At 39.2% G+C, this 24,663-nt stretch overlaps 1 protein-coding gene and 1 long non-coding RNA gene across 3 annotated transcripts; both read right to left on the reverse strand.

Moving 5' to 3' along the window:
* Window positions 1-6,371: 6,371 nt before the first annotated feature.
* LOC121430653 lies at window positions 6,372-9,876 on the reverse strand. 2 transcript variants are annotated; one of them, XR_005972050.1, is made up of 3 exons: window positions 9,773-9,876; window positions 7,095-7,205; window positions 6,372-6,480 (listed from the first exon to the last, which is right to left on the reverse strand). It is a non-coding gene; the product is annotated as an uncharacterized LOC121430653 (long non-coding RNA). The 2 variants fall into 2 exon arrangements; XR_005972049.1 differs by lacking the exon at window positions 9,773-9,876 and adding an exon at window positions 8,245-8,350.
* A 2,834-nt stretch (window positions 9,877-12,710) lies between these two features.
* Window positions 12,711-23,866, reverse strand: LOC121430597 (CUB and sushi domain-containing protein 2-like). Its single transcript, XM_041627914.1, has 5 exons — window positions 23,439-23,866; window positions 21,397-21,525; window positions 20,394-20,762; window positions 13,330-13,606; window positions 12,711-13,002 (listed from the first exon to the last, which is right to left on the reverse strand). The coding sequence occupies exons 1-5, from the start codon at window positions 23,695-23,697 to the stop codon at window positions 12,711-12,713; spliced, it is 1,326 nt and encodes a 441-aa protein (XP_041483848.1). The 5' UTR covers window positions 23,698-23,866.
* Between the last annotated feature and the right edge of the window lie 797 nt (window positions 23,867-24,663).

Genomic DNA, 24,663 nt, shown 5'->3' on the forward strand with positions numbered 1-24,663 from the left:
CCTAGTTCCACATTAATTAGTACTTGACATTTTGAAAAGTAGTACCCTTACTTGTCTGCGTGTTTAAGTAGACCCTAGCCATGGCCTGGTTGCATCATAGAGCTCTGTAATAGCTCCATGGTTGCATGGTTCCACTGCGTGCGGCCATGGGCGTAAATCTGTCCCAATAGGTAGGGGGGACCAGGGGCTAGAAACTTTGACAAAAACACCAAAAATTTAAGGCCATTTTAACCAAAAACACGTTGACAAGCAAAGTCTTCACCCAAAATGTGAGGTCATTTAGTCTAAAATACGTATATTTCTTTGATTGTGAATGATGTATTATTCTCCATTACAACAGACTAAACGTGCCCCTCCCCCTATTATTCTGGGTATTTCCGCCCATGCGTGTGGCAACTCGTTTCATGATTTGGAGTATGTTTGTTTACCACCATGCGATACGTACTCAGGCAGGTGACACTTATCGGGGTGGTATTTATTTCCTTCTTATTTCTGTTTCGGATGTACGTATTTGTGGTCTGTGTCCCCAGTGTACTATTTTGTTCACTTATATTATGTACCAAGAGTCTGACAAAAATCTTTCTGTTCTTTTTTACGATACATGACAATAAAATTAATTGATTTGAATTGAATGTTAAGAGCTATAGCCAACTAGCAAACATCATCAATGAATTCCGAAAGTAAAAACTAAAAAAAAAAATCTGGCTCTGTCATTCTGCCAGTCCCCGAGGCACAGGATCTATCGGTAATTGTAGAAAACAAATGAAGTCCCATTGTAACAGTATTTGTATGGCCGCCGCACTTAAATTGCACAAAATTGGTATAATTAGATAATATATTGGCAGGAAAACAACATAAAAAATTGTCACTTCGATAATAACGACGATAATAATAGTTTGCTATTCGTAATCCAGGGGCCCGTCTTACAAAAAGTTGCGATTGATCCAATCAATTGCAACTAGGGACAGCTAGCAAAGTCAACATAAACTATACAATGCATTTTTACTTTAAAAAAATCTAGATAATTATGAATGTGCATCCATAAATTCTTGACAGTTCCGTGTGTTTTCTTATGTTTACAAAGGACATTTTGCACATTTCCTGTAGAAAAAAAATATGACACTGATGGATTTCCATAGAGTTACAATTGATTGGATCAATCGTAACTCTTTGTAAGACGCGGCCCAGGATTTATACTTCTCGACAAGTTACAACATATCCAAAATTATGTTGCAACACCTACAACTCAATACGAAAAGTTTGAGCACATTACCCTAATTTATCAGACCTGGGGCCTGTTGCAGAAAGAGTTGCAATTGAACGCAAGTCAAAATATAAAGCGCAAGTCCCGAATGTGCACTGTTGATTCGTTGACAATCAATGATTGTTAGAGTTACGTTTGATTCAACTCTTTCTGCAACGGGCCCCATGCTACCCAATCGATCAAGGATCAAATACAAACTTCTCGTATTTACATTGAAATGTTTACTATGGTACTGCCCCTGCTCATGCATCTAATAGAACTTGTCCAAATTCATAAACCTAAGCGTAATATCCGTTCTATTTCACAAAATCTTCTCTCTGAAATTACTGTCAAGACCTAATTATTGGGATCGGGGCTGTCCAGAAAGTTGCACCAGAACCATGGAATTCTCCCCAACTAACTTAACCTGGACAATACAAAGTATAATTAAAACCCCACCTCCTTTAGAGTGTTTAACGAAGATAGGTTCAATCAACGTTTAATATTTTATGTTTATAATGTACATTTCATGTCTAATTTTTGATATGCGATTCTACCCTTATTTTCCGCTTTCCTCACGCTTACCATGGACATATAAGTCCATGCGCTTACAGACCCTTAGGTGCTATACGTTTATTAAGAATCGTACTTTTTTACTATTTTTTCCACGATTCTAACCATATTTTCCGCTTTTCCTCACGCTTAGAGACCCTTAGACATGTTAGATGTTCTACGTTCTACTATCAACATCGCTATCAAACAATTCTGGCTTATACCGTTGATGATGAGGATAACAATACACGTTCGCAATCAAACAAATCACATGTGAGTGTGTGTGGGAGGGCGTGCGGCTGTGTGTGACTAGGTACAGGTAGGATGTGTCTAGTGTGGTGCAAGTGTCAATTTGGTGTGAGTGTTGATAATTTTGTACTAGTTCTTTTCATTTCCCCCTCTCTTGTGTCAATCTGATTTGCAGATTTCTTTGTACCCTATGATGATGATGATGGGTTCTTGTATAGCGCCGGTAGCCGCCTCAGCTGGGCGCTTGCTCAAAAATAGGAAATATCTCACATATTTCAATGTCTTCAAACAGTGCTTAGGATCATCATTCAGTTCAAGTACTGTCCTAGTAATGCTACAATTGAGTTATTCTTGCAATAATGTTGGAGTGGGGAACAGAAAGGTCTTCAGGTAAGACTCAAAAGTTGATTGGGTCTCTGCTCTCCTGATAAATTGGGGAAGGCTATTCCACAGCTTTGGTCCAGAGATGTAGAAGGCTCTGTCACCCGAAGTTGTGTGGCTGAGAGAATCTGTCAGCAATGCTTGATTTGCTGATCTGAGATTGCGTGTTGGTCTATGCTGAGATAAGAGCTCTGATATGTAGGGTGGAGATTTATCGTTAAGCGCTTTAAATACGAGGACCCCTAGTTTATAGGCTATTCTCTGGTTGACAGGCAGCCAATGTAGGTCACGCAGAATTGGAGTAATGTGTACACTCTTTCTTTGAAGGGACACAAGACGTGCAGCCATGTTCTGCAGACGCTGAAGTCTGTGCAGTTGATGTTGAGTCAAACCAGTCAGAATCGAGGTGCAAATGTTCAGTCGGGTTGTTACAAAGGCATGAACAAGGAGTTCAGTAACTTTCTTAGTTACATGCTTGCGGATCCTTCCAAGATTACGGATAGAGATACAGGCAGCCTTGGAAGTGCCTGTGACATGCTGCTCCATTGTAAGTGAGGAATCAAACACCACTCCAAGGTTTCTCACTTGATCAGAAGGCTGGATTAAAGAGTTGCCAATTCTTAGAAGGTTTATTGTAACTTTGGCTCGTTGTTGACGAGATCCCACGACAAGGAATTCCGTCTTGTCCTCATTCATCTTGAGATAGTTATTAGACAGCCATTCCTGGATGTCAGCTACACAGGGGGCCGTTTCATAAACTGTTCGTAAGCTAAGAGCGACTTTAAGAAGGACTGGTGATCCTTTTTTGGGGTAAATAATATACATAAAAACGTTCATTGGCAAGAGTTTTGCGCGTAAGAAAGGATCACCAGTCATTCTTAAAGTCGCTCTTAACTTACGAACAGCTTTATGAAACACCCACCTGGATTCAATGCGCTGAAGTCCTAAATTGACCTCAGTTTGAGATGAGTTGACGGTACAGTAAATCTGTGTATCATCTGCATATCGGTGGTACTGGAGTCCGTGCCTCTTGATGATGTGAGATATGGGCGAAGTGTACATGCTGAACAACTGCGGGCCGAGGACAGAGCCTTGGGGAGCGCCATACTTCAGCGTTGATGAGTCGGATCTGGCACCGTCGATGGAAACATGGCTCGTCCTTCCTGTCAGGTGCGATCGAAACCATTGTAGTGCGACTCCGCTGATTCCATATATGTCACTAAGTCGATGGAGAAGAATATCATGGTCGACAGTGTCGAATGCTGCTGAAAGGTCCAGTAGAACTAGAAGCGATATCTTCTTTTGATCCATGCCGGAAAATAGATCATTCTGGACTCTGAGGATTGCTGTCTCGACACTATGATTGGCACGATAGGCAGACTGGAATGTATCATGGAGAGAATTATCTGTGATGTAGGAACTCAACTGGTTCATCACGACGCGCTCCAGTGTCTTGCTCAAGAAGCTGAGGTTGGAGATCGGGCGATAGTTGCTCATGTTCTCTGGATCCAGTTTTGACTTCTTCCGCACTGGATTAACTTGTGCAACTTTCAAAACTTCTGGAACTTCTCCAGATTGTAAAGAGGTATTAATGATTGATGTCACAATAGGGATCACAGTAGAAGAACAGGATTTGAGCAACAGAGTTGGGATAGGATCAAGATCACATGATTTTGGTGGTGAAGATAATACAATGCGTCGTACCTCATCCTCTGTTACCTCTTCGAAAACCGACAAGTTACAAGGTGATGACAGTATTCCAGCAGAAGGAAGGCTTAGGTCATCAGCAATCTGGCATCCTTGGCGGATGTTTGAGATCTTTTCATCAAAGAACTTACAAAATTCTTTGGATAGCTGTTCCTTTGACTGGTACTGTGGGAGAGGAGACTTGCTCTTGCGATGAAAGACTTTATCAGCAATACTGAAGCGTCGTCTCTGGTCTTTGGCATTCTCTGTGAACAGGTCATTGTAGTATGTTGACTTTGATTGACGAATGAGTCGATTGACCTTCTGCTTCTGCGATGTATGCATCTGCCGATGAATGTCAAGTCCAGAGTTTCTCCACAAGGTGTCTAGGCGACGTCTTTCCCGCTTTTCAATATGAAAGCTGCTCTTGAACCATGGAGAATGGGGTCTCAGTACCGCTGTACGTGTCTTCATTGGAGCATGACTATCAAAAATATTTCCAAGGATGGTGTTGTACTGCTCACCTTGTGATGAAAATGAGTTAAGTTATGTCAAAATTAAATATTCATTTTGTTAATGTATGCGTATGTGTTGGTTGCGAGGTCGCATGTGTGTAAGTGGGTGTATATGTCAGGGTATTTTTTCATTGTATGTAGAAGCTTAATATATAAAAATATATTAGGGGTGCAACAATAATATGTTGATTTTTTTCTCTCTCTCTTTTCATATTAATTATGTGTATTTTTAGGTAATGTGAGGGTCGGGGCTGGGTACATTTTATATATATATATCTTAAAGGTATTTTATTCCATCATTCTTTCCTTCAGTTTTTTGGTATATATTTTTGTATTTTGTTAGTGATATGAAATAAAGATTTGTCAATTTTTTTTGTATTTGTATTCAAATCATTCAGATTATCAGCCATCGGGTCTTCGAAAGAAGCTACATCCTTGAAGAAGGTACATGCCTACCGAAAATGTGGATAGGCTATTAAAACTCCATATTGGCTATGAAAATGTTCATGTTTGTAAGTATGTATATATATATATATATACATATATATATAAATATATATATATTATATATATATATATATATATATATATGTGTGTATATATATATGTGTGTGTGTGTGTATGTGTATGTGTGAAGTAATACACGTACTACGGCTTTGGCAACTCTTTTTATTTAAATATTGTGTGACAGAAATGGATGAAGAGAACAAAGGTAGGCGTAGCTTAAATCAAGGTTCCCCAGAGCTATCTACCCTTTTGGAAAAATTGGTGATGCCGAAAAAATGTCTCTGCCGGGAATCAAACCCGGGCACCCAGCTTTGAACGCCGGTGCCTTAACCACTAGACCACAGAGACGGGTTAGTGGCGAGGCGACCCCGATCCGATTGACCGTCAGATAGACAGATTCTCGACACCATACCAATTATAATTTCCTTTGTCGGGTGAAGTTGGGTTTTGAACAATGACAAGCCGCCATGCCTCAGCTGGATCAAAGCTATTGCTTTGATGTAGTACACGTATAGGAGAAAGTGGTTGAGATAGTATGCAAATGTGTGAAGTTATACACGTACTACAGCTTTGGCAACTCTTTTTATTTAAATATTGTATGACAGAAATGGATGAAGAGAACAAAGATAGGCGTAGCTGAAATCAAAGTTCCCTAGAGCTATCTACCCTTTTGGAAAAATTTGTGATGCCGAAAAAATGTCTCTGCCGGGAATCGAACCCGGGCCCCCAGCTTTGAACGCCGGTGCCTTAACCACTAGACCACAGAGAGGGGTTAGTGGCGAGGCGGCCCCGATCCGATTGACCGTCAGATAGACAGATTTTCGACACCATACCAATTATAATTTCCTTTGTCGGGTGAAGTTGGGTTTTGAACAATAACAAGCCGCCATGCCTCAGCTGGATCAAAGCTATTGCTTTGATGCAGTACACGTATAAAAAAGTTGCCAAAGCTATAGTACGTGTATAAACTTCACACATTTGCATACTTTCTCATATTATTATTACTATAATTAATATAATAATTATTATATCTGCGTAAGACCATTAAAGAACAGGAAACTAAATATTAAACATGTTGCAAACACTGAATGGAATGACACACGTTTATGTTAAAAAAATTATAGTTACAGATGTTATATTTCTATAATATTTATCACATTTATTTTTATTTCTAAGGATTCGAATTCTGTTACAAACATTCATGTTCTTGAAAATATACCCGCTTACCAATTTCGCATCTGTCCCCCGTGAATTCCGGAGCACAGATGCAGATGAAACCGTTCCGGTCATCAAGACACACTCCATCGTTGAGGCAAGGACGCGGCCAAACCTCACATTCGTCGATATCTGTAAAATAATATGTATCCGTGATGACGGTGATGATGACGATGATGATAACAATAACAATAATAGTAATAGAAATAATGAAAGTATTGATAAAAATTATAATGATATCTTTTAAACCAATTGTCTATTATATTAGACCAACTGGCTACAGAACAAGTTTTAATAAATCAATCGATGGCCTCTTTGAAATGACTGTTATCGTTATAAATACAAATTCAAGACTCTGTGAAAGTAATCCGAATTGGATATAAAACAATTCCCTCGCAAACGCACCCTTTCGGTAAAACAGGTGGGGGGGGGGGGGTCCGTTAACGCGATGCGACGCCACATGTACTTTTCCCTTAGTAAACGGCGAGTAACTTCGCAAGGCACACTATACAAGACAAAGCGAAATAAAACGGTCACCAAACATACTCAATTCTTGCACTTCAAAAATAATTAAAAAGCAACTGGCTTTCTATTACTCTCCTTTTTATTGCCATATTTTTCAGGTTTCTTTTTCTGCGACTAGCCTCTTCTATTCTTTGAACATTTGTCAGTTGCATTTTAGGCAAAATTACAGTATAAAAAGGGAAGAAAGAGTTGGGGAGAAGATGACGAAAACAAAACCTTACCATCATCGCAGTTTCCTCCAGTCCAACCAGGTTCACAGTCACAAACTGATCCCGCTATCCCCTCGATGCATTGCCCGTTGATGCAGGTTGAATTGGTGCATCCAGGTACCTCTGTAAGAAATGTTCAAGACAATGACCAACATGGTTGGCACGAAAATTAAGCGATCAACTCACTTTTTTAAATATATTTTTATTGTGAATAATATAGATTATGAATGAAGTGTCCAGCGGTGTCCCCGACATACTGCCCTTACGTGGGGCAAACATTTTCTGAAAAGCTTATTGAAAACCTAAAATAAATAAATAAATCAATTAGTTAAATAAATAAAAAAAGTCTGGTATTGGATTTTATATCCATCCTTTCCTTTGTTGTTTGAATATTCTAGAGTATTCACATAAAAAGACTCAAAACCAACTGATGGTACGTCATTGTTAATAATATTTGGTCGTTATGGAGACAGTTTTAGGTGATAGTGGCATGAATGGGGGCGTCGTGTTCTGGTGGTTATGACTCTCGTCTTTCAATCTGAGGAACGTGGGTTCGATTCCTAGCCATGGTGTGTTTTTCTTCAGCAAGAAATTTACCCACATTGTGCTGCACTCAACCCAGGTGAGGTGAATGGGTACCTGGCAGGTAAATTCCTCGAATGCCAGAGCACCCGTAGGCAGCACGGCTATAGCCGGGCTAATTATAATAATACCATTATTGTAATGCGCAGTGGAGTATATACATACATGTATATATGGAAGCGCGGTGGTGTAGCGATTCTGACTCTCGCCTTGTAATCAGAGGGTCGTGTTCGAATCCCACCATAGCCTAGCGCCCTCTGGCAAGGTATCAATCCAGACTGTGCCACTCTCACCCAGGTTCTAATTGGGTACCGGTAGGAAACGATCGTCATTGTGGTTGATTTAGTAGGTTTGCGCCTAACAGTCTGCTTGGAATGCTATGAATCCAGTGACCGGGTAATAATAATTGTGAAGCTCTTTGAACAGTCGTAGATTGATAAAGCGCAATATAGATGACAATTATTATTAATATTACAAATAAAAATTGAGCAATATTAATTATCATTATGAATAGTGTATCACCTGTTTGGCAATATTATAAATGTACAATTATTAATTATCATTATGAATAGTGTATCACCTGTTTGGCAATTTGGTCCATTGTAGCCTGTGATACAAGAGCAGTTGTATCCATCGACCAAATCCTGACAACTCCCTCCATTCTGACACGGCGAGCTTGCACATTCGTCGATATCTCAAAATAGACATAAATACAATAATCAAATGAACAGATAAATAAGTGAATAAAAGAAGACTCCAAATGAATTCAATTTCAAATAATTATTGGGAATTGACATTCATTGAATTCGAGTCTTCAATTATTTATCAAATTTCTTATTAACTTATGCCAATAGGTGGACAGGTGCGGATCCAGCCTCCGCCAATGGGGGGGGGGGGCGATTTTTCCCCCATCGACCCTCAAAGTTGATTTTTTATTTTTTTTCTTTGAAAGGGTTGTCCCAGGGGCGTAATGAGCCAACAATTTTGAGGGGGCTCGAAATGGCGTATCGCGTAAAATCAATAAGAAATTACGAGCGAGTGAAGCGAGCGAGCCAAAATTTTACAATCTTCATTTTCATATAATAATTATGCGTTCATTGTATATTTTTTTCCTCAAATTGGGGAATTGAGAGGTATCATTTTCTTTTTATTCACATGGTACATAATTCATATACTACATTTTATACTGACATAAAGATTTACCTCGTCCCCGTAGCCCATTTTGACCAATTACACAGCACTAAAATATAATGATAGGGGTTCGATCGGAGTAATGCGACAGTCACATCAAAAGATTATACTCCAAGCAAACTGATCATATGTCATTGGTAATATGATATATTTGGTTAGTATGGAACAAGTTGAGCGTATTGATAGTGGTTTGAATTGTGTATCACCTGTTTGGCAATTTGGTCCATTGTAGCCTGTCATACAAGAGCAGTTGTACCCATCGACCAAATCCTGACAACTCCCTCCATTCTGACACGGCGAGCTTGCACATTCGTCGATATCTCAAAATAGACATAAATACAAAAAGTTAAAGAATGAATGAATAAATAAATAAATAAAACCAGAACTTTGTTATTTCTTGATCATGTTCTGTAATTGAGGTATCAAATTAAAGAGCAGATATTGAACTTTTTGAAAAATGTGGTTTTCTTTTTGAAACCCAGGTACAGACCGCCAAATGACTATCTGGTATCCCCTCTTTAAATTGTTTTTGCTCACTCATCCGTGAATGAGAAACGATCTAGATAATTTCAGATGAAAGAAGTGGTTCTAAACTATACAATGGTAGGGTATTTGTCTATTGTATTTATGATTAAGTTATGATAAATCATCGATATATCTCGGTTTCGTTTTTTGTGGGACGCACTGTATACTGATATAAAAGACTTCCCCTGTCCCCGTAGCCCATTTTGACCAAGTACATAGCACTAAAATGGAGAACATAATGATAGGGACATGATCGGAGTAATGCGACAGTCACCATCAACAGATTAGTCTCCAAGCAAGCTGATCATACATGTATGTCATTGGTAATAAGGTATATTTGGTTAGTATGGAGTAAGTTGAGCATAGTGATAGTGGTTTGAATAGTGTATCACCTGTTTGGCAATGTGGTCCATTGTAGCCTGTGATACAAGAGCAGTTGTACCCATTGACGGAATCCTGACAAGTCCCTCCATTCTGACACGGCGAGCTTGCACATTCGTCGATATCTTGAAAGAGAATTGTAACAATGAAATTGGTAGGATGAAACGGTCGTGGTGGTGGTAGTGATGATTGATTGATAACGAATTTATTCCATTTCAAAATTCCAACAAAATTACAAAGTAAAGCGAAGCGTAATATAACGTAATGAAATGAAATAAAAACCAGATAGGCTTAATCATCATTATCATGAATATGATGATAATAGTCATTACTATTATTTACATGTATTTATTTATTATTGAAATATGGGTTGAAATAAAATTAGCAACATGCTTTTTTTATTTTTCAGTACTATGACATATTACAATAAGTAAACATCACAAATAAAAGCATGTGCACAAGTAATATATGATCAGATAAATAGTAATGACAAAGTTTAAGACGTTTGCACCTATCATGCCTATACTTTAATAATGAAGAAGTTATAGACTAACTGGTTTTTGTGAGAAAAACAAGCTGAAACAAACCGTGGACCTATTACAATAATAGATCCATGAACAATTCAACGAAATGTGTTCGACATTCCCGACCTTTCGTTTGAGGACGCGGACGCTTATTTACAACGGTAGTTGACTTTGGAAGGGACTTTTTGGGCCCGTCATCATGGTCGTAAAACTCAGTCCTGCAATGCAAATTGTGTGACATGAGATTTTTTTTTCGTTTCGCATCTGCGACGGAAACATTCAATATGCGTTTCGTGTGCAAAATTCTGGTTGCTACTATGGTAACAGCGATTTATCCGATTGAGGACGACTTTCCAAAGCCACATTTGACTCCTCCTAGAGCTCGAGAGGCCGCCCGGGGGCCCACTTCCATTGATTAGTGGATACCAGTAGCGACCACCCGTAAAAGGGGACAGAGTGGGCAGGTACGTTACGTATATTGGCCTATGTAACGTTAAAAGGGTGTCAAAACGATGTTTAAAATGCTGAAATAAGGGGTATATATTCAATACTTCTAGGGTTTCACAAGCCAAATACTTGTTAAGAGATGCATTTTCATAATCTGGAAAAGAATTGCTTCCCTTGTTTAGCATGTTTAGGGTACTTTTCGAAACCCCATGGTCGTGCCTGGTATCCACTCATCAATGGAAGTGGTCCCCCCGGAATTAGAATCTAATCCCCATTTCTGGGGAATGTAAAACATAATGCCCCTCACATCGTGTGCGAGAGGCATATCGTTTGTGTATAAGGAGTAAACAAAAGAAACAAAGAAACAAAAGAAACAAAAGGAAACGAGTTCAAAGGTATCGCATATGATGTGTACATATCAACGCATGCGAAATGTTCGGCTGGACAGATTGATCTTATCCATGAAATCAATTGCCAGTGATCCACCAATAATCCACATTAAATGTAATATCGATTCGATGGACTGTAATGATCTATATTTAAGCCTTCATTCAGTAAGTTTTTCCTCACTCAATATGTTCTCGATTTGTTTGAAAAACCACTTTCTTCTCCATGTCATAAATCTATTTTAGGTCCTGCATTTGGAATATCTCCAGCCATCAGTCGTAATATACATGCATGTATGCGGTACGGGTGTCGCGGAAAGGGATTTTGCACACGAAAAGCAGATTTGTAGGGCCTGTAACCCCCCTGTTACACAAAGCTTAGCATTGATCGTAGAGCAGTTTTCTACGTTTGATTCTATTGACTGTAATGCACAATCAATCTTAAAAATCAAGTGTATGATTAAGCGTTAACTTTTGTGTTAGGGGACCCTAATACTAGCGTCCGTGATGATTGCGAAAGGTCCCAAGTGTCGAGTGCGGACGAGAACTGATCGAGATGTAATCGAGTGTAGGTCGTGCAGTGATCGAGTTCGCTCGGAGTGATCAATAGCATCCCTGAACCTGAGATCATGTAGTATCGAGTATGAATCGGCTTGATCAGGAAATACAGATCGGAGGGGAAGGGGGGGGGGGATAAACCCGATCAAACTAGATTCATTATACGACCGTTTCTCGATCGACTCAACCTCTTCTCGTTCACTACCCGACCTGCTCGAGCTCGGGCTTCCTACTCGATATTTTTTGACAGTTCAAAAAATATCGGGAAGAGAGGCGGAGTGAGGACGAGCAAGGTCGATCAAAGAAGATTGACCCTGACACAATTCCTGGCCATTATTGAACACGTCAAAATAGGCCCAAAAAAGGCGATCGAGTTTGATCGAGACGCTCAGATCGGCAGTGGAAACCTAGCACTAGGATTGCTTCAAAAAGACAGAAAATGTACAGATTCCCGCATATCAGGCGTTGTAAAGAAACCGATTTGTCTTTTGCAATTTTACTAATGATCACGTCATGGGAAGATAATTCATTCTCTGGGGAAGTTGTTCATCATGGGATTTTTCCTCCTCCGGAGTTGTCCATTGGGGACATCTTCTTTAGCAGAATTGCCGAGTGGTCCTCTGAGGGGATTGTCCTCCGGAAGAGTTTTGAGGAGTTGCTTTCAGGGGGACTAGTTCTCCAGGCGAGAATTCCTACACGAGACTTGCCCTCCGGGTTAGCTGTCGTCCAGGGGAACCGTCATTCCACAGAGTTTCGCTCCAGGGTAGCTGTCCTTCAAGGAGATTTCCCACAGGGGCACAGACAATGTCCTAGGGGGGGGGGGCATATTCTGGAACCAGCATAATGGCGAGGCTGGAAATAATTATCGAAGTGAAATATTCCACTTTTTTTCAGAACTATTTTATGATAAAGGGAACATCGAATTTTTCCCAATGGCAAACTTAGTACCGTCCTAGACTAATCGAAACGCCGCATAACACGCCTTCTCTTGGAAACAGCCACTCTTCGTAACGAAAGCATATTGTTTTAATCATTTATTCACAAGGATGTGTACCTTCAAATGGAGTCGCCATGCAATCTGGGTCAAGGTAGCCTACAGCACATAGTTCCCATCTAACAGAGGGGTCGGTGGTATAGCACCAAGCGGTGGTTTCGCCGCCTGGGTTCCTGCAATAGTTGTGGTCTCCAAGCCCTCTGTAAGAGTACAAAGAAGGGATCCAAGAATGGTTGTGTGGATGCTGCGCAGTCCAGTGCTGACAGGTGTAACCAGATATTGTTTGAGATAAGTTGCCCCTATAGTTTACTCCTGTCGGATGAAGCTCGCAGGTATGCGTTTCTGCAAATGTTTAGAAAAATATGTCCGAGAATGTGCCTGAAGTAAATACGGCATTCTACCCCTTGGTCCCTCGGGAAAAAAACTACGCTACACACCATTTAAGATGGAACATTTTCCGAGGAAATCGGATGAAAGATGCCGATATCCTGGCAGATTACAAGGTTATTGTTAGAGTTTACAATAATCTTAAGGAAATTCAATTGGGTCCATTTAAAACAAGAACAATAATTATTGTATTGTAACCGTTGCCTAAAAAATAATCCCCGTTTCTGCGAAATATAGAGTTCTTCATTTTGTAAGAATTTGTACCTCCGGATAATGGGGTGGTCATGCACTCCGGGTCAAGGTAGCCTACAGCACATAATTCCCATCTAACAGAGAGGTCGGTGGTATAGCACCAAGCGGTGTTTTCGCCGTCAGGGTTCCTGCAATAGTTGTGGTCTCCAATCCCGCTGTTAGGGAACATTGTGGGGAAGTCCAAATGTTCGTGAGGGTACTGCGCAATCCAGTTCTGGCAGGTGTAACCAGTTTTGGTCTGAGATAAGTTGCCCCTATACTTCACCCCTGTCGGATCAAGCTCGCAGGTTGGCGTTTCTGCAAATGTGGTAGATGAATGTGTCTGACAAGTATGTCGAGGTAGATAAATATTACATGTAGGATAAATTACACATCGTGGGTTTCTCTGAAATTAAACTACGCTATGCATCACCAGAGATGAAAAAGCACAACAAAATGGAGCTTTCCCCAAGGAAATAGGGTTAGGGAAGGTGCTCATAACCTGACAGCTATCAAGGTTCATTTGTCTTAGTTTATAATAATCTTGAAGAAATGCAGTTGGGCTCATAAAAACAATAATAATTGTATTGTAACCCTTGGTTTTTATCTCCAAATTGCTTTAGACGTCAAATGTAGGTAATACATGTTTATGAGAGCAATGGACAGAATATTTCAAGAGGTGAGAGATGAAATGATCCATTCAACGAGGTGTAGCCGATGTGAGAGGATCATTTATTTCATCTTTCACCGGATTTATGATTTTTATGCAAAACGTGCTCAAGCATTGCGAGCTCGGTCTGTTGATTGTCGTGTACAAACCGTATACATGTGGTGCCTGAGGTTTTGATGCCTGGAGTCTTGGTACGCACATACAATGGACAAAATCGAATGGATCCAAAATTGCACGAATGATGACGTCATTTAAAAATGAGCTAAATTGGCGACATCAAACATCCAATAAAATGACAAGGATCTATCTAGCTAGGTGTCACGTAATAAATAATCATTTCGGGCCGATGCGCGCGCTTTTGATGTGCACACATTTTCGCCTTCATCACCATGATCACGGTAGTCACAGTAAACGGCCCGAACTCGCAAAGGTAATTTTTGAAATCGTCGGTTGGGCCTATTATCGATGCAAAAAAACTGTATAAGTCACGCTTAATTCTTCGCGTAAATCAACAAATTTCCAATGCTGATGCACGTAGCTTTAATCAAAATGCACCAAATTGATGCTCGTTGCTATGGTTGAGCACGCCACTTTATCTTTGAGTCCACTGATTTAATCAGTGGACTCATTGGCCGGATTTCATAAAGGCGGTTCTGAAAACCATCGGTTGAACCCATTATGCTGATAATCATATATGATTAGTGCTTATTTTTGCCACGTAAATAAAAAAAAATGCCCAATACTTATGCACACTTTTGGCACAACGCGCCAAATTTACGTCTGTTACGACGGTTAAGCACGCAATTTTATTCACGAGTCCTCTGTTTTAATTAATGAGTTCACTTTTTAATTATAAAATAGTGGACTCACAAATAGGATAACGTACTCAACTATAGTAAAATGCGTAAATTTAGTGCCCTATGACAGAATCACCCGTCAGTTATGTCAGTATTCGACGTTGTATTCATTCTACGCGGTAATTTAAGCGGTAGATATCACTAATTGAAATCTGCGTAAATCATTCCTTTAACCGACGGTATTCAAAATCACCTTTGTGGATTCGGGCCAATCAATTCAAAACAGGGGACTTCAGCATAAAATAGTGTGATGAAAATGTCAATGATTTTATTTGATCCACGTCACCCTAATTCGGGTATCAGGGACATAATCTTTAAACATTACATATTCAAAATCATTTCATAAACAATTATTTACAAGGTATTAAAAAAATATATGCGATCACATATTTACATATTACCACGGCAAAGGGCGTAAATTTAGCGCACTGTAGCAAAACTAGCATCAGCTGCACTGGACATTTTTTTCTGCATACTCCACGAGTTCAACAAACGTATTCAATACCACCTTGGCAAATTCGGGCAATTAATTAACGCGTTCTCACTCAGCCCCAGCTCGCAAGTCAGACTCGCGAGGCGAGTCTAACTCGCCTTTTCCCCGCCAATGTGAACGAAAGTTATCGGTCCCGCGAGGCGATTCTGACTATACCCTTTTCTGCCCCATCAAAAATGTGGGGGTCAGACCCGCAAGCTGGGGGAGACAGGGCAATTTTTTTTAGTGTGGACAGAAAGACGATTCTACCCCGGCAATTGATTGCAAACTTCCAGTGTACATGGTGTATCTCGCGCGCTTTATCCGGGTTTTGTTTTCTATGCACGCAACCAGTCCGTCCAGAGAATAAGTCCAGAGGACACTTGATTTCATGCAGTTTTCGCATAGTTTTCAGTCGTGGTTAATTTTCAAGGCAAGCGCGCGCAAGAGTTTGTTTACATATTTATCGCGGAGGATTGTTGGTAATTGGCGGAGCAGACCCGCAAGGCGAGTCTGATCCGCGAGCTGGGGCTAATTGAGAACGCGGTACATATAAATCTATGGGCTCAAGAATAAAATAGCGTTCTCAGCTATGGCCGCAGGCGTAAATTTAGCGCTAATTTGCAAATTTGAACCACAAATCAAATCTATTCTCTTGTTCTCTGAATATCCCTCGAAATCTCTCTCTATTGCGCCTCTTTGCACAACTGCCCTTATTCAACTCTGATAATGATTTTTTTTCTTGTCTTCTTTTAGATCTAGAGGTATAATGATTGCAGAATTAGAATCAATATCTATGAAGTTTATTCAAGTCTTACTCTTTTTACATCGTTTCCCGGTCCAGCCCAAATGGCACTGGCAAATCGAAGTCCCATCTTCCACGTCAATACACGTTGCGTTGTTATGGCATGGAGAATGACTACAATCAAAGAAAACTGTAAACAGATACGATAATAATTAAAATAATACTAATCACTCAGGTAGTAGCCACTCGGCAGATCTAAATACAGCTATAACTGTTCTCCCAGCCGGCTCTGCATACCGCTACTCTTCTCCATTCCAATACACTGAGCGCCTGACAAGGTCGGAGTCTGCAGGAGGTCTCATTCTTTAAGCCATTGGTATGACTCGGCCGGGGATCGAACCCTACACCTCCGGTTCATGAGCCAATGATGAGTGGGATCTCTTACACTGAGCCACCACGCTTAATAACAATATATGATTTCAAAGGACCTTCCATAAAAGTTTTCAGCAAATAAAGATATTCTCTGTCAGCTAACATGTTCAAGGTCAAGTCTACCCCAGACAAAATGTTGATTTGAATAAATAGAGAAAATTCAAGCTAGCATAAAGCTGAAAAAAAATCATTAAAATCGGATGTAAAACTCAGTGAAAATGCAAATGAGACAGTCGGTGATGTCCCTCACTCATTATTATTATTTATTTTTTTTTACAGATTTGACAATAAGGACCAACTCGGCCAAATTGTATTAAACAATGCTTATTCCATATGTTCAGGGAGGAATCAATCGTAATTGTGTCACTTGACAATGAGGAGAACATTAGGATATTTCATATTTCTTATAATGAATTAGGAAAGAAATCGTGAGTGGATGACATCATCAATCTCGTCATTTGCATTCCGACCAGAATATGAATAGAACTGTTCTGTGATATTAATCGAAACTTTAAAATGTGTTAAATACTTTCTTACTTTACATTTTGATTACAGTTTCAGTGTTTTGCTTGTAAATTTTTTTTTCTCTTTTAATCCAAATCAACTTTTTTGTTGGGGTGGACTTGTCATTTAACAGTCAGATGTCCTTGTTTTGTCACCAATAAACAATAGTCAGTGATTACAATTGTAGAACGAGAAAATGTTGATCCCGCCTGATTAAAACAAAAAAGAACATCCCTTCGCTCTCTGTATATATTTGTATTGAGATATGTTGTGAAATAATGAATAAAGAGAACAATGTTAGGCGTAGCTTAAAGTAAATTAAATTGGTAGTAGCGGAGATCTGTTTATCTGATGGTCAATCGTATCGGGGTCTTCCGAGCCACTAACCCGTCTCTGTGGTTTAGTGGTTAGGGAAACCGGCGTTCAAAGCTGGGGGGCCCGGGTTTGGTTCCGGGCAGAGACATTTTTTCTAAAGGGTAGATTACTCTGGAGAACCTTGATTTAAAGCTCTTCTCAATTAATTTTGCTGAAGCGCCAAATTTCTTGTTAAGAATCTGGACTGCTCCACTATCCAACACGCGAAGAGTGAAATATTGTGGTATGGGGGGGGGGGTGCAAGACCCCTGAAGGGCTTTAGTAGAAAGCCTTTAAATGGCCGACAGGGGTTCTCAATCAACAGAAGATATAAAAATACCAACATACTACACAATTTGTTTAAAAAAATGATAAGTGACTTGCTCAAATTAGCGTTAATTATTATGTTTCTGTATCATTTTGTTCTTGATGAGTGTCGTGATTAAAAAGCAAACCGGGTATGTTGATCAGTGGTAGAGCGTCAGCCTCCTGAACGGGAGGCCGTGGGTTTGAACCCCAAAAGAGTCATACAAAAATATATATAGAAGAATGGAACCTTCTGCTTGGCGCTCAGCATTAAGATTGGAGAAGGGTAGTAATGCAGGGCCCGCTGCAGTTCCCTAACCGAAATGGCTACCCTGAGTAAATAAAACGTAATTATGATTATAATTGTTATTAAAAAAGCACTGTTCACAAATCTATGTTCACATAATGTACTAGTACTTAGTCTTTGTACCAATCGTAAATGAAAACATTAAATAGATCCTCCATAATATGGGTTATCGAATGCTAGATTACACAAAATCAGAGGAAAGCAAATAGCATTTAGATTTAAAAAAAAGCTGAGTTCTTATTTTCCCTTTGTAATAAAATGATCAAACCTCAGTTCCAGATTAATTGTAGATCAACCTTTTATTTTCTTTTTCTATACCGGCTCCCACGCGCCACTCCGGAAGGCTCGGTGCGCCACAATTGGCGCGCGCGCCACCATTTGAGAATCCCTAATTTAAAGCTTTGCCTACCATTCTTCTCATCATTCATTTCATTCAAAAGATATATATATATATATATATATATATATATATATATATATATATATATATAGCTAATACAAATTTAACAAAATTATTAAGAATTTCAAACAGCTTCAGAACATGATGGTAACGTGGGATGAAGTGCTTATCATGTCGGGGGTATCTGTCCGAATTTATCAACGGATCGATATCGTCATAACACATCATAATGCCGAAAGCATTACTCTGATTATATCTTGATGATTCCTTTACAAAAATGAATTAGCTAAACCTTTCGTTGATTATCGACCTCTAACTTAAAAATACGAAGAATAGTTATGGAATTCTCATCAAAACGAAACTTTGAAGAAAACGTTTAATGAAAGGAATTATGCTTTACAAGATGGTTTTACGATAGATTTTTTTGTTTATTGATATGTTAAACATAGAGAGTGTACTCATGTTTCTTGTGAAAGGGAATCTTCGGACCCAACGGTTAGGAATGCGTGTCTTTTAAATCAAATCTGAGACAGAATTATGAACAAGTGGAATGCCTCTGGCCGTCTCACCTGCATCACGCGATTCAACGTAGCAGCAGTGCTGACTTTGAAATCTACTATAACTCGCCAAGATGTTCAGTGATACTTGGTTACACTTATTTCCACGTTTTATGAACTAGACCGATACACTTACAGAGATATGATGGTAATTCAACAAATACCCCAATGTGCCAAAGTTCATTGATCTCACATGACCTTTGACCTTGATCATGTGACCTGAAACTTGCACAGGATATTCAGTGATGCTTGATTACTCTTATGTCCAAGTTTCAAAAGTCAGATCAATAAACTTGCAAAGTTATGATGGTAATTCAACAGATACCCCCATTATGGCCAAAGTCCATTGACCTTTGACCTCGGTCATGTGACCTAAAATGCGCAAAGGATGTTCAGTGATACTTGATTACTCTTATGTCCAAGTTTTATGAACTAGACCAACATACTTTCAAAGTTATGATGGTAATTCAACAAATACCCCCAATTCGGCCAAAGTTCATTGACCCTAAATGACCTTTGACCTTGATCATGTGACCTGAAACTTGCACAGGATGTTCAGTGATACTTGATTACTATTATGTCCAAGTTTCATGAATCAGATCCAAAAACTTTTAAAGTTTTAATTGTAATTCAACAGATACCCCCACACCGGCCAAAGTTCATTGACCGTAAATGACCTTTGGCCTTAGTCATGTGACGTGAAACTCATGCAGGATGTTTGGTGATACTTGATTAACATTATGTCCAAGTTTAATGAACTAGGTTCATATATTTTCTAAGTTATGATGACATTTCAAAAACTTAACTTAACGTTAAGATTTTGATGTTGATTCCCCAACATGGTCTAAGTTCATTGACCCTAAATGACCTTTGACCTTAGTCATGTGACATGAAACTGTACTAGGACGTTTAGTAATACTTGATTAACCTTATGGCCAAGTGTCATGAACTAGGTCTATATACTTTCTAAGTTATGATGTCATATCAAAAACTTAACCTTACGTTAAGATTTGATGTTGACGCCGCCGCCGCCGTCGCCGTCGGAAAAGCGGCGCCTATAGTCTCACTCTGCTATGCAGGTGAGAAAAAAAAAACATTTTTTTTTTGTAGGAAAAGAAATGTGTGTGCATGCAGTGTAGGCCTATTGCAGTACACAAATCAAAGTAACATACATTTATCTGATAAAAAGTGAATTGAACTCCAAGTAATCTAATTACACTGGATCACTCTATGCATGTGTCTCGGTAACTTCACATTGCTTTGAAGTATAGTCCCTTATACGAGTAGAGGTGAAGCAATAATTTGTTTTAAAAAGCAAAAAGAAAACAATAATTTCTATTATGCAGAGAGATGAACGTCATAAGGTAACATGACACAAATAAATGATTTCTCTTTTTATAAATCAAATATCGGAACAGTCATTTTAACAGTCCAGCCACTGCTGGAACCACCGCCTTTGTGGTTTGAGATCATAAACTTGAAAATGAATTATTTTGCTTACTAGTGCTGTATGAGATGTTGAATCCTTTCTTGGAATACTCCGAATCGGTATGCCAGTGAAGCCAGATGTTATCCCACTCGAAATCGAATGTCGCGTTCTTTCTTACCAGTGTATAGCCACTCAACATCGGATAATCGGCGTGAGTTGAACCCGGGTCCGGATAAACCGAGTATCCCTCTCCGTAAGAGAGATAATCCTTGCCCGTTTCCGACATGAACTCATGGACAGTGAAATGAATGGATTCCGTCCGGCTGACTCGGATGAGGTAAGTGCAATTGTTATTGTTGTCGTAGTTGTTCGGGTAATTTGGACTAGTAATGACACCGGTTCGGTTGTAGAAGTTCTGACCACAGAGAGGAGTCGTCACGCCTGTTTTTTTTTTTCATTGAAGCGAGAATCAAAGTGGTCACGTGAAATCCATCGTAACAAAGCAAAAATTAATGCAGAAGAATAAATAGAAACAATGGAAGTCAAAACGTTAATTAATGGGACGTAATTCTCTGACCATTAGACCCATTAATCTTGTCACTGCATGAAAATTGTATATAATACGAAACAAATTTTAAGTATTGTGATTAACACGAAACAAACCTATCAAAGCAACATATAATTGATAATAAGAGCTAGAATGCAGTGTGCACTAATAGGCAGAGCGCACCTCGTTTGCTCTTCGATCGCAGCGTTGGCATTCGACATCGGATCCCTTGGATATACTAAAATAACTAAAACATTGAATTATTGGGGTTCTGTTTAAAATCTTTCAAGCAGATTAACACGTCTTGAGCGGGAGACGCAGAGTCAAGGCAAGACCAAGTTAAACTCAAGCGGGAGATTTGCTATGGGCTTTCGGCGGGAGATCTTCCACCGAAGGCGGGATAGAGTCCGCGCAGACCTGTTTCGATGCACGTCCTGAAATGAAAAGGGATTTACGTCAACCTAGTTTGCGATGGGACTATTTAATTGACTGTTACAACTGTTTAGCCCAAATAATATAGATACCTACCACTTTGTTGCAGTTCACAGTTTTGCCCTTCGAATCCAAGGGGGCAGTAGCAAATGTACCCAATCTCTGGATCGATACGGTTATTGTCGCACGTCGCTGCTCCAAAACATGGATTGCTCTCACACGCCCCTGCATCAAAAGTAAGTAAAGGTAAATCGTGTCAAATAACTGAAGGGGAAGCCTGGTGTCTTATGTTTTTATAAAATAAGAATGAAGATGCCGGAGCCTAATTACTACAGTCAGTCAACACTGACATGAAGAGTTTAGTTGTAAAGGGGTTAGGTCCACTTTTGACCACTCCGAAAAAAAATGTTTTTTTTATTCTCACTTACTGCAACATTCTAATGAGATACTAAATTGTCATGATGTACTACCCTATCATGTGAACATAAAATTAGGTATAAAAGAAATCTACCTGTCTTCAACTTTATTCTATATATTCTTTTGACAATCATCATTGTTGACCTAACCCTTTTGCAACTAAACTGAAATGAATCCAACCTATTTTGATTTAAAAAAGGGCTTTCTCTTTCCCACTTTTATTCTCGTTTTCATGTGAAAATCAAATTTTCTTTGTTTTCATTAGAGAGACTAAGAATTTAGAGGTTTTGAGACAGAAAGCAATAAAAAATTATGAAGAATGGACCTAACCCCCTTTTGAAAATTAGCTCGTCAGAAGAGTTTGCTTGCAAAAGGGGTTAGGTCCACCCGAAGAAAATATTATTTTTAATTCTCCTATATTGCATATTCTTATGCGAAACTAAATTTTCATGATTCCATACCATGACAACAAAAAATTGGAAATAAAATAAATCTACCTTTAGGCCTATTCATAGTTTTTTAAATATTCTTTTCCGAAAAAAGTTGGTGTGGACCTAACCCCTTTTGAAAAAAGGGGATTTTTCTTTGCCATTTTGGATCACTTTTAAATAGGAATTTCAACTTCTCTTTGGTATCATCTTATAGAGCTACTAAAAATTTGTACATTGAGACCAAAGAATCTAATTTGATGAAAAATGGACCTATTCCCTTATGCAAGTGAGCTCTTCATATATTTATTCGACCCAATCCAATTCCATTTCAAATTTTATAAAGCTGATTGACAAAACTATATGATTAGCCATCTAACATCGATTATAGGAAGGACAACCAGTGAAGTGTCCTTACCTATATGGGGAAGAAGTATAACTTTACTATGAAAGATTGGGGCTATTACTGATGTAGGTGTTGAGTTTGATCCCTCAGGAGAAGCTAGCTTCATAAATGGCGATTTGTTTCTCAAATGAGCCGGTCTTGATACTCTTTTCTGGTCAGATATAGGCAGATGTATATCCTATCCATCGGCAGTAATCATTCGAACCTCTAATGTCAGCCCTATATGTTTTGTGACATTTTTAACAGTGCCATTTTACACATAATTCTATGTGAAATGTTTTACGTGCTTGAAAACCACAATAACAGTTTAAATGTATTATTTAACTTCGCGAGCAGCCGATTAAAATAATTCTCAGACCAATATGAAACAAGTGTTCAAGTACATGTATTAGACCTAACCCCCCCCCCCCCCCTGAAAACAACCATTAATGAGAATGAAAAGCTAAAAATACAAGGCAAACCCCGATTTTGTCATTAGGCGTCTTGGAGACGCTTAAATAGAACACATATGTGTATGGGATTAAATTAAGATGGTGTTTCCGGTCACTTTATATTTAATTCACTTTTCTAAGCACTAAAAAATGATTTTCGGACGCATTTTTTTATGGGCTCAATTTTTTTATAAACGTATCATAGACACAGGTGACAAATTTGACCTTCTAGCTAAGATTTTTTAAAGTCGGTTCAATGTTAGCAAATCAATTTAAAACTACTTAAATCGTTCAATTTGATTAGCTGATGTTAATATTGTTATAACTAAAAAAAAAAATCTGCATTTATCTTCATGAAGTGGGATCCTGGCAGTTTTAACTTTAAATGGAATCATTTCATGTCCTCTGACCCTATTCCAACCGACTGGATATGGCTAAGAAGAACAAAAAGATTACCTGGACATTGCTCCTTGCCTTTAACAACCTCCCAAGAGCCGTAATATCCACACACCATCGTCTCGTTGGCCCGAGTCGCGTCGTGAATGCACTCATACGTTATTACGTCACCGACGACGTGGAATTCGAGCAGAGTTTGCCCGGTGCTGAACCGCGCGTGCTTCGGGGTGACCGGCATGGGACACCTGACCGTGCAGGTCGGTGGGCGGTCTGTCCAGTTCCCGGATGTAGAACACGTGATAGAGTTGAAGCCCTCCATGATATTAGGGGATGGGCATGCAGAGGCGAAATAGATGACATCACCAATTGCGTATGACGAACTATGAGGTTGTGTTTGCTCTCCGTTTAGAACGTAACCAGGGTTAAAGCAGTCTGCGTTATACGCCGGATCTGTATACAAATCAGATTATCACCATAAACTATCCCAACATAGCGACAAATATAGTTAAGAATGAAAAATTGAGGCGTGTGGAATTCAATACGTGACTGTATTGACATTATGGTATATATACTCGGCAGAATATCGTTCTGGTGGTAAAACATCAAGTTGGTATTAAGGAAACATTTTACGTCTATGCAAATTTGGCATAGTGGCTGACTGTAGAGATGAAAGGGATTACTCCCGGCTCTTTCTATCAAAGTGGATGCAATAACAGAGCGGGGACTCGAACAGGGAGCTATCCACGCAGGATTAGTGTATTGTTACTAGGGGTGCTGAGCATTGTCACAGCATCCCCTGTAACAATAGATAATCCTCCATAGCCAGGTCCATGTCCCTCGAACTCACAACCTCACGGGCATTAGTACACTGTTGTAAAAATTAGACCATAGAGCTATTAACAGTTGATAGAGTGATAGCTACATGATTAGACCGCACAAACCGTCCATTGAGCATATATTATTTCATATCTTCAGAAAAGTGGGTAAAAAAACTAAACTATGCTGGCAAAAAGCAATATCGAATTTGTGTCAACAAGACAGTGCCAAGTAAAGGTGATGCAAGCATGGTTGGAGGTGTTTATCACGTTTATGTAAATGTGAACCTATTTTTGTTGCTGTTTTTCTGTATTTTAATCTCCCTTAAAACTCCAATGATGTCATCAATGATCAGGCCAATAATTATGGTTTCATTCGTTTTCATTTTATTAATTTATCTTTATTTTCATCACTTATGTCAGTAGCGGACCGTGACCCGGACATGCCGGAGGAGACTAAGCACGTATAA

Source organism: Lytechinus variegatus, chromosome 17 (genome assembly GCF_018143015.1).
Source record: "Lytechinus variegatus isolate NC3 chromosome 17, Lvar_3.0, whole genome shotgun sequence".
In the NCBI taxonomy this organism is placed as follows: domain Eukaryota; kingdom Metazoa; phylum Echinodermata; class Echinoidea; order Temnopleuroida; family Toxopneustidae; genus Lytechinus; species Lytechinus variegatus.

What these genes read in the sequence shown, in the direction of transcription:
- LOC121430597 (XM_041627914.1), bottom strand. Translation starts at nt 23,697, where the DNA reads ATGGAGGGCTTCAACTCTATCACGTGTTCTACATCCGGGAACTGGACA. An exon ending in CTGTGAACTGCAACAAAGTG is followed by an intron (nt 20,763 to 21,396) that starts GTAGGTATCTAT and finishes AAAAAAAAACAG; the next exon opens with GCGTGACGACTCCTCTCTGT. An exon ending in CAACATCTCATACAGCACTA is followed by an intron (nt 13,607 to 20,393) that starts GTAAGCAAAATA and finishes CCACATTTGCAG; the next exon opens with AAACGCCAACCTGCGAGCTT.